At 36.1% G+C, this 15,638-nt stretch overlaps 1 protein-coding gene across 2 annotated transcripts in view; it reads left to right on the top strand.

Annotated features, from left to right (window-relative positions):
• Nucleotides 1-15,638, top strand: part of agmo (alkylglycerol monooxygenase) — a 29,635-nt gene that overhangs the window by 3,519 nt on the left and 10,478 nt on the right. Inside the window, exons 2-8 of one of the 2 annotated variants that reach the window (XM_042739832.1) lie at nucleotides 117-243; nucleotides 529-684; nucleotides 11,733-11,836; nucleotides 11,972-12,067; nucleotides 13,571-13,637; nucleotides 13,897-13,962; nucleotides 15,032-15,111. In XM_042739832.1, the coding sequence (XP_042595766.1) occupies nucleotides 117-243; nucleotides 529-684; nucleotides 11,733-11,836; nucleotides 11,972-12,067; nucleotides 13,571-13,637; nucleotides 13,897-13,962; nucleotides 15,032-15,111 (696 nt within the window). Of the gene's footprint in view, nucleotides 1-116; nucleotides 249-528; nucleotides 685-11,732; nucleotides 11,837-11,971; nucleotides 12,068-13,570; nucleotides 13,638-13,896; nucleotides 13,963-15,031; nucleotides 15,112-15,638 lie in introns of both variants that reach the window. The other variant, XM_042739833.1, reaches the window with a different exon arrangement.

Here is a 15,638-nt window from a genome sequence, read left to right as displayed (position 1 = left end):
TTTCCATCAGATGTACTACAAGGTTAGGGAAGAGTATGAACACAATATTTAAAGTTAGGGACACTGTTATTCTTATTTTCATTCACAGCCGGATTTATGATTTTTCTGTGTTGTAGGCCACACCATATTTCACTGGTTTGATATTATTGGAGATTGTGTTGGGATGGCTAAAGACAGATGGCCCTCGCATCAAGATAAACGACTTCATCACGTCTTTGTCCGCAGGCATGATGTCCCGTCTGCCTCAGTGAGTTGACAACAACTTTCCAACAGGTCCTTCAAATGTCTATAGTTACGAAACATAAGAAAGTCTTAGATTTCAAAACCTGATTTTGTCGATAGTCATACGCTATATCAGATGACACTTGACCTTACAAGGAGATTATGCTTTGTTTTGAGCACAGAAAGAAACTGAGAACAAATCTAATGTTATTTCATGTTTTACTCATGCAGTTTCCATCAAATAGGCTTGTTTATCTGCTGATGGGCTCTACTGGTGTAACTTAATTCAGCTCTTTTGCTGTCTTTCTCAGCTCATGATGAGAAGTTTGGAACTGTCATCTTATATTTATGTCTGGAACAACTTCCGTTTATTGGAGCTTCCCTGGGATTCAGCTTGGACGTGGTGGCTTGCGTTTTTCGGTGTGGACATGGGATACTACTGGTTCCATCGATTTGCCCACGGTATGTGAATGTCCTGCCAAATTCGCTGCTATTATATCCATCCATCTGCTTTAAAGGAGTTTGCCGAATGTAAAAATGGAACATCGTAACATTCCCATTTTTACAGGATGTGCTACTTTCTTCTTGTGAATTTTAATTATTATTTAAAACATTTATTTGATGCTTTAATATAGTACTAATAGCATTTTTACACCTTTCAGTTCCAACTGGAATAGGAACTAGTGATATAAGGACAAAAAAAATAAAAATTTTTTTGTGAAAAACAGACCAAAATTTAGGTCATAATTCACTGATACTCTTGCCGTCCCTTGAAACTTGCTTCTAGCCCACATTTGGGTCCAGAATTTTTCATTGTCATGCATAAAATAGCTTTTGGTTATGTTTAAATGTTCTGGAAACGTTATTTGATTCTGAAGTCATATGTTCAAATGTTAGTTTTAAGTTATTGTCATAATGGCTGGTTTAGTTCCGTAATAATGTTGTTTTGACCCTCAAGGATCGTATGTCTTGCTACGTTTGCGAGTTCATAACTTGGAAATGCAAGTAACCGATGACTGTTTTTGATTTACCTCAGACTCTATAGGATTTTTATTTTCCATATTTCAGTAAACACATTTATATACAGTATAATCTATCGGCTATCCAGATGTGGAAAATGCATCTTAGGTGAAATGCTTCATCTGGCTGCGCATTTGAAATATCCATCTGTCAAGAAGTAGGCGATTGCAAAAGACACTTATGTTTGCGTAGCATGAGAGTTCAGGCAGAGAGCCCTGAGACATGTGTCCAAACAGAGGATAACATTGTCACAGCTGTAATCTTTGAGTGCTGTGGTGTTTTTCTTCTTTCTTCAATAGCAGCCGTCGCAGAACAGCATTGCCAGTAAACATACTTTGTTACCATAGACTGTAAATCTGCTTCTCAACAGTTTTCTGTCTTGAGACATTGGATCTTGTCTTTGGAAGCAGCTCTGCAGTATGCTGGAAGAGAAAAAAAAGCGTAATCCTAGTTTTGGTTTACCAAAATACAATTTTACAGGCTGTTTCGTTGTCTCAAATGTGCATTGCTCAATAATTTGCCCCATGTCCTCTTCTATTACACAAGTAAACATCTACACTGTGATGCAGAGGCCAGGGCATTGACTTCAGCTTCTTCCGAGTGAAAAGGTAAAAACAAGCTACTGCCCTTTGCTTCTGAAGTATGCTTACCATATGCTACACCAATTCCATCCATTTGAGATTTAATGCTGATATGATGGCAGGACGTTTTTTAAATTACATCCTTCCAGACTTCACTTGGACCCCTAAATAAAGTGATGAGGTGCTTGTGGCTGTTGTGTCATGTTTTCCATTGTCCCGGGTTCCTGTTCCCGAGTCGGAAATGTCATTTTTGTCAGAGGTCTCCTGTGCCCAATTTGTTCTTTTTGAACTCAGAGGAAATTATTTGTCTAGTTTTTTGTTCCATCGCTGTCCGAGATGACTTCTTTTGGATATTGTATGGTTATAATTCATAAAAGACCCAGACATAATGGCCTTTCTTTTTTTATAGTTACAGTTGTAGTACCTTTACAACCAGAGAATATTGCTGAGAAAAGAATCTGAGATCTTCATTTGTTAATGAATTGGACTTATCTGGTCATGCTTTATTTTAGTTGTTGCAACCAGCATTAGACAGTTGTTGCAAACTTAGACAGAGTGTATGATGACAGACAATAGTAATGAAAGTTTTGAGATGATTTTGGGGATATTTAAGATGACTTAATATTTACAATAACCTAGGGATAATATTTTTTTTTTAATTTTTCCTTTATGTTAAGGAATCTTTCACCCAAAACTCTCCCTTATCTATCCAAGATGTAGATGAGTTTGTTTCTTCATCAGAGCAGATTTAGAAAATTAAAAATTGCATCACTTGCTCTCCAACAGATCCTCTGCAGTGCCATCAGAATCCATAATCTCTGATTCATAATAATGCTTTCTCCTATGAAAAAGTCCATCACCTGTTGTCCTCTCACATCAGTCTCCACCAACATATTTGTTTAGTATTGCTTGTAAACAATGGTTGATCTGTGCATATTTCACTCATAATTCATTCTAGATGACTCTTTCATTAGGGGAAATGAATATTATGGAAGCAACAGTTTGAAGTTAAAAACGTCTTCTTGATGGATTTGTTCATTACAAAGTAAGTGCTATTGTGATGCTTTTATACAATTTGTGGACTCTCATTCTGACGGCACCCATTCACTGTAGAGGATCAAGTGATTTAAAACCAAATTTCTCAACATTTGCTCACATGAAGAAACACACTCATCTACATCTTAGATGGCCTGAGGGTGGTGAAATTGTAATTTTTGGGTAAACTATTAATATTATTTAATAATTATTTATATTTTAAGAAAGTGTTATTAGTAGTAAAAATGGTAATTTACCACATTAAAATGCAAAACAAATATATAGAAACCTTTTTAAAACATTTATTTTTTTATTGACATTGCATGTAAAATATGTTATTGATTATTTGATGACTAAAAACCTGCACCAGCTCTTTGACTAAACCACATGTCCGCCTTTGTTATTTCAGATTTCACTTCTGACCACTGACTTGAGAGGTTTACAGCAGGCGGTCTTAAGTTTTAGCTAATGATCCTTGAATAGTTTTCATACTCAGTTTTGGTTCAGTTGGTGCGCAAAGCTCTAAAAAAGCTCTAAAGCTCTATTCTTTTGGGACTTGTAAGCTATAAATCTTTGTTCTAGCATGAGAAAACAATTTTAGGGGCATAACTGTAGAAATATAACCACTATAAAACTATACTGACCCTAATTAGTGCCATTGTAAAATCGGAACAATTTTTGATTGTTTTTATTAATTTCATTTTCAGTTAAGAACCTAAAAGTAGAAAAAATCCCTTTTTTGATAATATAGGCATGCAGGGATCTGTTAAAATGCCTGTAATATCTGTTATATAATATCTGTAGCATTTAAAATTTGTAATGCTACACAGCTGTCTTGAATGACATTTAAAACTAAATTCAAGCTCAAATTTAAGACCAGTTTGTAAAGTAGGTGTTTTTCCTTGTCTGAAGTAGCCATTTAATATTGTTAGAAATTCATATCCTCATAAATCAAAGGCTATGGTTTTGGTGGCTTTTGATGTTGTCCAGGCATCTGCTTCAGTGTGAGATATTTGCATGCGTTCATTCTGCTCTCTTCTGTCATTCTCTGTCGCATTTTTTCCACATGTTGCCTTATTTTCCAGTTGCCTGCAAACCTTTATTGTGACTCTTGGTGGTGTTTGGCCTTTCCATGTCTTCCTCTATAGTGATGCCACACTCCAGTGTAGCAGGGCTGGCTTTCCGACCGCACGGTCGGTTTTGGCAACATGGGCCAGACGAGGTTTATGGCTTAGCCCGGACTAGGTTAATGGTCTTCTGGATCCTTTTACGCATTTTAAGATTTTTTTTTTTTTTAATCCGTAGACAGACAGAGAAGTGTATTAAAATAGCTGCGGTCCCCAATGTGCAATAGGAAATATGGTCAATTGCACTGTCTACAGAAGTACTTTTGCATTAAACAAACACATATTTGTTGCCATTTTGATTATGCAGCTGACATTTCAGTGTTCTTGAAATTAAATATAACGTAGTGAGATTGAATGCGGCCGGCTCGCTGACAGCAGTGGTAGCTCAGTTTGCTCTCTCGCACTCGTGGAGGCAGACCAACAGTGATTCTGGTCCCCATATGCTATATTTCCAAAGAGCTCCACCAAAACCTCAGCTCAGCCCTCTGAAGAAACCCGATGGGCTTTTGACAGGAAGGCCACGGTGGCTGCTGTTGCATTAGGGCATGAGTCATGAGCAATGAAAGATGTACGGTGGGCTCCAGAAGTCTGAGACCACATTGAAAATCTGGGATTGAGGATCTGCTGTAATTTAAACCTGGAAAAGTTTTGGGATTTTGAAAAAATACAAAGACATTCTGAGAATGAGAGTCCTAACAGCTGATAAAAACATCACACTAATCCACAAGTTATCCAATTAACATTTTTTGACGTGAAAACTGCATGTTTGTAAGAAACAAATTTTAGGCGTTAGGCGTTTTAACTTAAACTGTCACTTCTGGCCAAAATGCAAGTCTGTAGTTCATAATAACAGTTCTTCCAGTGAAAAAGTCCTTTCTCTGTTGTCCTCTCACATCAAAATTTTTCTTTTATATTTCTTTATAATTGGACTGTTTCTGCTTATATATTGTGCTTGATCTGTTCGCATTTCTCTCCTAAATCAGACAAGTCAGAGGATGATAGAGGACTTGTATTTTAGCAGGAAGAAGTGGTTTTAAGTATTTTAATGATGGATTTGTTTATTACAGACATACAGCTTTTCTCTTCACAAGACTTTAATTTATGTTAATCAGCTGTTAATGTTTTATCAGCTGTTCTTACTGCACCCTTTCACTGCATAGGTCAGCAAGTGATGTAATGATAAATTTCCTCTGATGACTTTGGATAGCCTGAGGGTGTGTAAGCTTTTTTTGGGTAAGGTGTTGCTTTAAATTGTGATTAATTTTTATTAGTACACCCCCCCCCAAATTTCATGTTTTTTTCCCAGGTTTTGTTCAGTAAATGTTTCATTGCATCCCCTAAAGTTTCAGAAGATTGATTTTCCTACAGTAATGCTCTCAGATTGGAGTGCTTTTAATGGCAGACTCGCTTAAATAACCTTAGTTTTGGTGATTAGTTTGGCCGAAGGTTGCATTCTGTTCCTCAAAGATGTGTAGCATGACGTCTTTAGATTAATTACAAGTCCTGCAGGTTTTTGGATCAAGAGACCCTCTTGTAAGCCCAAATTTCGTAAAGCAACATGCATTTCAAGTCCCTAATTCCCTCCCCTTTTCATTCATTAGAGTCACAAAAAGATATTTGAATAATGAGACTTTGGGAAACGTTTGGTCTGTACTAGGATGAGGATATTGTCTGGTTTTCTAAGACACTCGAGCAGTAGTGTCATTCTTTCTACTGTAGTTTGAGGTTTGGTTGAGGTTAGATGTTATAGGTTTAGACAGGGGGTAGGGAGGGTCATAAAGCCGAAGAGAAATTATAAACAAGTTATGGAAGGCAGTAAGTAATGTTACATTCTTTATCACCTTACCCCGTTCAATGTTTTACAGTGGGAAACTGTACACTTGAACAACTGTGTTTTACAAAACTAAACTTTGATCATGTTAGAAATGTCATTTTGTGGCTGTCATCATTGGATATGCTTGGGGCAAAATTAGCAAATATTATATCTGATGTAACCTTGTAAAGTAGCACAGAGGAAGGTTGCACAGTACAGAGGTTTGGCTTTATTTGAACATTTTTTTTTATTTGTAACTGGAATCAGAAAGTCATAAAAAGGAAAGATAGGCAGCTTTTCCCAGTAGCAGTAGTACATATGTTTACATATGGAGCCTCTCAATATCAGGTTCAGGATACAGTAGTGGCACACGTTTAGCGTTTATGCAGACGGCGGCAGTTGTCAAGACAAACACATCGCGTCAACACCGCTGCGGGCCGTCCCAAAGGAGGCCGGGACTGGATGTTATTGTTTTGAAAAGGAATCCTCTTGGTGGAAGGCAGCGGGGTTTAACCCCAGGCCACGGGGGCTTCATAAATCTTCTTCTGCCTCTGGAAGTCCCCGGCCGTGCAGGTTGGAGGGCGTACAAAAGAATCAAACCGGTCAGGATGTAGAGCCAGGGCTCAAACGAGCGCCTCCGGGACCCTGCAATAATATCAACAATGTCCAGCAAATCAGCCGTTTGTGTTTGTAGGCGAGTGTGTGTATGTGATTTTTGGACGAGGCCAGACCAAGTGAGTCTGAGGGATGTCTCTTGCTGTGTCAAATATTTTATCATTCAGGATAGAAGTCTACCTTCACCATATGCCATGTGTGAAGTAGGTCTAGTTAAAAATATTTGTATAATTAATCTCAAGCTTTGTTTGAACTTGATTTTTATATCTATTCTTAAAATACCAAGATCGATAATTTACTGTATGCCAGTGTTTCCTACACTGAATTTCAGTGGCAGACCCCACTGATGAATTTACAACCACATGGCAAAAGTTGCCATTTTATCTGTGTTTGAGTCCGAATTGCATATTGTATGATAAAAAAGGCAGTGTTTTGCCAATTTATGGTGAGAAAAAAACATTTACTTTGTGTTTTTCTTGCAGGCTTAAAAGTAATAACATACTGCGCAGTCAGTGTAATCTGATTAAAAAACAAATGACTTATTTAAACCAGTTCTTTTTAGTGAAACAAAAACATACATCACAGCTAGTGTAGTGTGATTCAACAGTTCTTACCAGCTAGCCCTTTAATGAATCATTCAAACAGAATTCACAAGTTAAATTAGTGTAATGGCTCTTTAAACTCATTGAATCTGTCAGAGCGGTTACTCAACATAAACAAGTAATCATTACCTTTAGTAATAAAATATGTTAAGAAAATACATGAAAATTTCACAATGTATATTATACTATCTTTATGAGTGAGTTACTGAGTCAGTCATTCAAGTGATTCATCATACCTTTAGTAATAAAATATGTTTGATTCACTCTTGGGGAATGTATAAAAAAGTATACGGGACTTACTATATCTATTTTTTATATTTAGTTCACCCAAAATTCTGTCATATAATTAACTCTTTAATCTCTCTATCTCTCCAAACTTGGGGAGATCATAATTATCATAAAACAGCTGACTAATATTAAATCATTTGCAGCTTCCATCTTACCTTGCTCTCTTTTAACATTAACCTGACGCTTTGCGCTCTGCTTCTGTGAACAGGAAACCCTGCCAACTTTGATTTGATTGGCCATGTCAATTATTTTGACAGCAGTCATGCGAATGATTTGCCGAAGGCACGCGCATCTGTAGACTAGCACAAGTTAGTTCTCACACTTTAATAGTATTTATAGCTCCTGTGTGACTGTACCTTAAAATGTAAATTGGTATGCAGTTTAATGCTCAGAATTAATCTACTGTTTATTAACAATTAACAAACGCACTGTTTTTTGCTGAATATCAGCCATGATTATTCATGTGTGGTGTCATTTGAAATATACCATTCTTTTTACAAATGTCTCCAGCAGCAGTTTTGACTGTGAGCGAAGACATTGTGAAGAGTTGTGGTGACAGACATAGGTTTGGTTGCTTCGGCTGACTGTTTGTGTTGGCCTCTCTTGTTCACCGACAGCTTGTCCGCTCTGCCCAGACGTTCACAGTTCATTGATAATCTGAGTGACATGGCATGCAGTCTCTCACCATGTTGAGTCTCAGCGAGGTCCGTGGCATCATGTAGGAGCGAGTCTGAGGGTGGCACTAGAAGTGAGGGGGTATTCACATGTTAGATAAAAAGGGAAAACTCATTATTTAGTGCATGTGATGAAAACAGCTTGACTGCCAAGTGTTCTTGGTCCTTTAAAGTTTTATAATTAGGTTTTTGAAAGTGCAAATGTTTAGCACATTAAAAATACATTAACATGTTTGTTTGTAGGTAGATTGATTTGATTGTTTCGTTTTTTTAATGTTTTTTCTGTAGTATTTTTTATGTTGTGTGTTGTGATGAATGGTGTTATTATGTGTGTTTTTTTGTTGTTTTTTTACTTCACCTTGTGTAAATGCATCTCACCCAATTCATATCTTCTGTTAGAGATGTACTGTGACTTATGGTACTGTAACTGCAAGTGAGTCTGTACATTTCTGTTCCTGTACTTTGCATTCAAACCAGAGTTTATAGATAAGAGCGATTTAAGAACAATAGATCCTGAACTTTAAGTTGAATTTTGTTGTTATTAAAATATATGTAAAACTGAGAATATTTTGCCTTGGACCTGTAAATATCCAAGTGCACCAAGTGCTCCTAGTAATCCTAGTAACCACATCAACCTGGCAACCGTGACTAAGAAGTACTATAAATTAGGGCTGGGCGATATATCTAACAATATAATCATGCGCATCTAGTCAGTAAAGCCGGTTCCCTGATTAGCGCTAAATCGTATCACCGCCATTTTCAAATGGAGCGGCATGTAATAGACAGAGCCGTAGATCACTGACAAGCTACGCAATATCGCGTTGATTATCGAAGGCGATACATCTGCGATAATGAACATGATATTGCGTAGCTTGTCAGTGATCTACGGCTCTGTCTATTAAATGCCGCTCCATTTGAAAGCAGGTGATGGCGATTTATCGGTAATCAGGGAACCAGATTTACTGACTAGATGCGCATGATCATATCGTTAGATATATCGCCCAGCCCTACTATAAATGTGGAGGGAGTATGGCATTAGCAGTTTTTTTTTATTTTTTTTATTTAAAGAAAAAAAATCACAAAATGTATGGAAATATCATAAATGATTACAAACAAACAAATGCAATGAATAAATAAAGAAATTTTTAACTTTTTGCATGATATTGACAATTTTGAAGACTCATTCTGTGCTACAAAGATTTTTGTTCAATTAAAATGATCAATAATATCATGCAAAAAGGACAAGAACTGCTAAATAGAATTAGCATATATATGACCTCAAAGCTAATATACCTGGACAAACATTTTTATTTATTTTTATTGTTTTTATTTATTTATTATATATTTATTTTTATTCTTGTAATCATTTCTTATATTTTAAAATATGATATACAATAATAATAATATATAATAAAATATAATCATTAAAATTTTAGTCCAGGGGCCTGTTTCATAAAACAAGTTTACCAAATAAGCCAGGTTTATTTCTGTTAGTCTGAATTATTGTCAGTTGATTTGGTTCAAAATAAATCTGACTAACTGAAATAAGCCTTGCTTATTTGGTAAACTTGTTTTATGAAACAGGCCCAAGGTAATATTAGCTTTGAGGTCATCTACTATATATGCCAGTTGTATTTTTTTTTTTTTTTACCCTTTTTGTATTATATTATTGATCATTTTGACCCATTTCTGTGCTACAAAGATTTGTATTCGATCAATAATAATAATAATAATAATAATAATAATAATAATAATAATAATAATAATAATAATAGTAATAATAATAATACTTATTATTATTATTATAATATTGATTGGACAAAAATCTGTGTAGCACAGAATGAATATTAAAATATAATAATAATAATAATAATAATAATAATAATAATAAATGAATATTAAAATATATGTATTTTATTATTTTAGCATTATTTATATTATTATTTTATTATTATTATTATTATTTATCCCACTCTAACAAAGTAGCAAATTATGATTGTGACTCTGAATTAACTACAGTTGTTACAGATGTTATCTCTCTTTAAGTGTTGAGACCAAACTAATACTTTTATATCCATTTATAGTACACAGTGCTTTTTCTGCAACCTTGCTGTTTATCCCTGTATTCTTGAGAAAAGAACATAGTCTCCATGTCTGAGCAGACCATGGTCTTCAGGCATGATGGGAAAGTCTTTTCTGTGGCATAGGTTCTCATCATTAAAGCTCTTCCCCTCTGAATACTGCCTGCCAAACTATGCGGCTTCCAGCCGAGGTCGGCGCACGAGGACATGGATTGCAATGAGGCCTAGCTGAACATACTTCCTACCGGTGACACCCCACATCAATCTTACACTGCTCTGCCCTAGGAGGTGAAAGCATGGGCTCACACACTCTCAAGCTATGACTGGAGCTCTGCGGGTGTGTTTTGAACAAAAACTCTCATTTCATCTCTTGATTTGAAGCAGAAAGCTCTAAAGAGTGTCATTTACAAAAAAAGTAGTATTAGCTTATGCAATACTTCACCTAAACTTTGGAATTTAAAGCTGAATTGTATATGTTTTTAATGTAGAATACTTCTATATCAGGGTGAAATGCAAAGACAACTAAAAATAATCAGTCAGAACAACCAGTGGTGTTAGTTTGGGGCGGGACTATCTGTTTGTTCAACCAATAGCAAGGGGGAATGTTTAGAGAAACCACATTTTCATGTCATTTTGTTAGCAATTTTGTTTTGTGATGCAAGTAAAATTACACTTTTATTGTAACTTTTTTTTATTTTTTATTATTATTTATATATAATTGCATTGCACTTAAAATGCATTGAAAATAAAAAGTGTGTAAGTAAAAACATAGCATCACTTCCCTGGTTCTGTTATCTGGATTAAGTGGACAGGTTGATGTTGATTTCTCAATGGAAAGCTTTTAGACTGCTCACTTTGCTGGCCTGGTGATTTTAACTTCTCAGCAGAGCCCCACTGCCAGAGAGGAAGGTTTCGTTCTTGCACTCTCACTACGGTGTGTTTTGTTAGCTGGATCGCAGCATTTCATCGGGAACTTCACCAACTCGTAGATTTGATGGACCTCACACTTACACAAGGCCTTCGACTATCTCAGAGAAAAATCCTAAAGAGATTTGACAGTGTTTGCAAACTCATTAGAGGTGCTTGCTTAGGCAATTCCGTAGACTTCCGCTGAAGGAGGAACTCAAGCCGTATCGAGGGATCAGAATATTATTGAGACTTAAGGGAGGTTTATCCCTGTATTCTTGAGAAAAGAACAAAGTCTCTGTGTCTGAGCAGACAATGGTCTTCAGGCATGATGGAAAATTCTTTTCTGTGGCATAGGTTCTCATCATTAAAGCTCTTCCCTTAAACATTTGGAGTTTCATTGTATTTGGGGTTAATTTTTCTTTCTCCTGGAAGATATTCAGAAAGATGGAGACAAATCTTACTGCCCAAAAAGATGGTCCCTTTCCTTTTTTTTCTTTCTCCTATATATATATATATATATATATATATATATATATATATATATATATATATAAAAAACATATAATTTTTTTTGAGGACCAGTAAATTACAGAACAGTTGCTGTCTAAATAGTCCAGGAAGAGCAAGAGATTTAATATAGCACCAGAACCAGCAAAGGTTAAATGTGGAGCATTTGCGAATAAAAAATGCCTAAAGCCAAAAGATATAAATTAGTCTCTTTCATTGCTGCTTATCATGTATCTGTCTCTCTTTTTGTTGTTTCAGAGTTTAACATCCTGTGGGCTGCCCATCAGGTTCACCACAGTTCTGAATACTACAATCTGTCGACAGCACTACGCCAGTCTGTCACAGTGCAGTTTTCCTCATGGGTATGAAGTACCTGCATCTCACTAATTAATCTGTGATAATTTTGGCATGATACATGATAGATCATTAGTTAATGAGCTCTAACGGTGTAGCTTATGGCCTATTATGAAGTGATAATATTTTATGTGTTTTATCAGGCGTTTTACCTTCCGTTGGCGCTGGCGGTCCCTCCGTCAGTTTTTGCAGTGCACATACAGTTGAACCTGCTCTATCAATTCTGGATTCATACTGAGGTACTGTGAGATTTGTCTCTACTAATTGTTTAGCACATTTTAGTGCTATTTTTAATCTTTTAGTAACATATTATAAGCAATTTCTTGATTTTAAACCGTTTCATAGTATGTGTAGCCATTTTCAAAACTCTAACCATTTGTAGTTTTGCCCGTTCTGTGGTTCTCAGCCTATCAAAAGTAATGAGATTTTGAGATTTTATGAAATATTCCAAACAGAAGCTTTACATTTGCCATTTAAATGGCTTTCAGTATAGGCTTTACATTCGGGGATCATTTGGGAAATGGATTTGGAATCACTTCCATCTTGTAGAGCTCTATTAGAGAAAACAGTCTTCACGTCTCCAGTTTTCTGAAGGGTATAATTTATGCTCCCTTTATAGGCTTTTTTTGATGTCGTGTAATTTATTGGCATCGAATTCCCAGTCCTCATCCAACATTAGAACGCGAGTTAAATTGTGAGGGAGCTCTTTTCTTTTAAGATAAAATTCAGCTGTTGCCAGATCTCTCATTACATGAAAATAATGGCCCACTGAAATATGGCACTCACTTACGCTGAGCTGTTCCCATTTTGCAGACGTCAGAAATCAAGTACTTGAGTAAAAAATCCTGATGGTCGGCTCTAACACCTGCGATATATGCTTCATCAAGCTCAAATGGATGTTTATATCCTGGTAAAATAAGGCACGGCATGTGTATATGTGCATTTAACTGGCAATAAAGCTTGTTCAGTGACACACACGCATATTAATGAGGCGCATTGGCTTCTATATGCGTCTTCTAATCCAATGTAATGTTTGTTTTACTTCCAATCTATAAATATTGCTCTTTCCATCTGGAAATCTGGCCACCTTTCTCTTTCCGTAGTTAGCAGAATTTCGACCGAGCTCATCAGATAAGAAAACACTATGTATTAATGATGTCTCCAAGTACATTTGTGAACATCTGAACCAGTCAAGGTTCCACAATCCCTGAAGAGCACATTTCTTCAGCGTTTGAAGCCAAGACAAAGACAAGGCACTCAATAGGGAAAATTAATCACAAGCTGTATGTAAGACTAATATTAAGATTCGGTCTGCCTGTCCATATGAAAAATGTCAAAAGAGGACAGTGGGCTAACCCATGATCATTTATCTTTTGGTGTTTTGTCTGTGGTTTACATACTGTATATAGGAACGACCTGTTGCTGTTGCCCCTTCGTGCATGAAAGGAAATAGTTATTAGTGAGGTTAAAGGGAGAGTTCACCAAAAAATGAAATTTCTGTCATCATTTACTTACAATAAAGTCATTCTAAACCTGTATGACTTTATTTCTTCTGTAGAACACAAAAGTGAATACTGTCATATTTTGCTATAATAAAATTATCATATGACTTCAGAAGACTTGGAATTTAGCACACAAGTCACATGCACTACTTTTATCATATTTTATGGCACTTTGCATCCTGTTTGTAACTTGAAGGTTTTGTAAGACTATAATCTGTGACCATGTGTTTCTGTCACTAGCTGGTCAAAGATCTTGGACCTCTAGAGTGGATCCTAAATACTCCCAGCCACCACAGAGTTCATCATGGTAAGCATTATTATCTTTGACAATAGAGTTGCATTGCACTGTTCCCCATAGCGCATTGGTATTGCTCAGTTTATCAATGTGGGTCAAAAGCTAAGCATGTATTGTCATTGAGATCTTTTCATGTGACTTAAGTGACACTGTTAATACTGGCTATACCCTTAAACTAAGGAAAAATATTTCACACCTGTTAACAGAGATGCCATAATGACCAGTGATTATGTATGAAGTGAATCAGTAACATCTGACCATGAATTCACAGGGCGAAATCCATATTGCATCGATAAGAATTATGCAGGAATTCTGATTATATGGGACAGGATGTTTGGTAAGTAAAATGTCAACCAATAGTTGTTGTCTGAAAATGAATGGAAATGAGCCCTAGCAGCACAAGCATCCATTAAACTCTCTTTCCCTATTATTTAAAGGGATACTTGTTTTAATAATAAAATTGTTGTTATTAATCACTTACCCCCATGTCGTTCCCAACCCGTAAAAGCTCCGTTCGTCTTTGGAACACAATTTAAGATATTTTGGATGAAAACCGGGAGGCCTTCGATCTTCCCATAGACTGCCAAGTAAATAGCAGTGTTAAGGTCCAGAAAAGGTATGAAAGTCATCATCAGAATACTCCATCTGCCATCAGACGTGCAATCTGTGTTATATGAAGCGACGGGAACATTTTTTGTAAGCGAAGAAAACAAAAATAACGACTTTTATTCAACAATTCCTTTGTCAACAGTCTCCTCTGTGTCTCTCCATATCACTGTATGCTGTGTATGCTCTTCTGTATCATCCGTGCCACAAGGATGCGCTGTTTCTACGTGTATTTAGCTTTGATTTGAAAGAAAACAGCGCATCCTTGTGGCGTGGATGATACAGAAGAGCATACGGTGATATGGAGAGACACAGAGGAGACTGTTGACAAAGGAATTATTGTATAAAGTTGTTATTTTTGTTTTCTTTGCTTACAAAAAGTGTTCCCATCGCTTCATATAAACCAGATTGCACGTCTGATGGCAGATGGAGTATTCTGATGACGACTTTCATACCTTTTATGGACCTTGACACTGGTATTTACTTGGCAGTCTATGGGACAGTCGCAGGCTTCCCGGTTTTCATCCAAAATATCTTAAATTGTGTTCCGAAGACGAACAGAGCTTTTACGGATTTGGAACAACATGGGGGTAAGTGATTAAGGAAAAAAAATTGTGGTGGAGTATCCCTTTAATGTCGTCATCCTACTGTCGTGAGTAATAAAAATGGCACATAAAGCCCAAAAGACCGGTTACTTCTCAACAAATGATCTGTAATGCACTTTTTTGTAAATTGTGACATATGAACACACATGCAAGTCACTTTGAAAATGTGATGTTCTCTGCTGCTTTCCATCATAGGTACATTCGCTCCTGAAAGTGATCAAGTTGTCTATGGGCTCACATACCCAATCAGCACATTTGAAATCTGGACTGTTGAGGTTCGTCAGAATTTTGTATTTACTTTTAATTTAATAATTAATTCATTCATTAATTTGTTGTCTTGTACTGAGATATTAATACTAATATTACAGTAATATTTTACATTTTTAGTAAAATACTTTATTTTCTTATTTCTTAGAGTAAAAAGTATTCAAGTTTTGCATAATGTCTGTTTTAAGGTTAGATTTTTCCTATGGTATTATTGTAACATACATGGGCTCAGTGATCACAGTATGAAATCAAAGTTTACATCACTGATAAACAAAATGTTTAAATTAATTTGCCCCCACATTTTATCAAGACCCTTGACTAGTGAAAATATCAACACTGGAGATGAATAGGGTTTCACATAATGGACTCTAGTGTATCAGACCGGCCTAATTTTAGAGATGTAAATATCCGACCAGAGTCAACGGGAGCTGGGCTTCTCCTCACATTACCGTGCTAGTGGAAAAGCCATGCTGTAACCATAACATTATTACTCCACTTTAAACATATGGCTCAGGAGAGGCGAAAGAGTTCTGCA

This window comes from Cyprinus carpio, chromosome B15, assembly GCF_018340385.1.
Source record: "Cyprinus carpio isolate SPL01 chromosome B15, ASM1834038v1, whole genome shotgun sequence".
NCBI lineage: Eukaryota > Metazoa > Chordata > Actinopteri > Cypriniformes > Cyprinidae > Cyprinus > Cyprinus carpio.
This window is presented reverse-complemented; position numbering and strand designations above follow the sequence as displayed.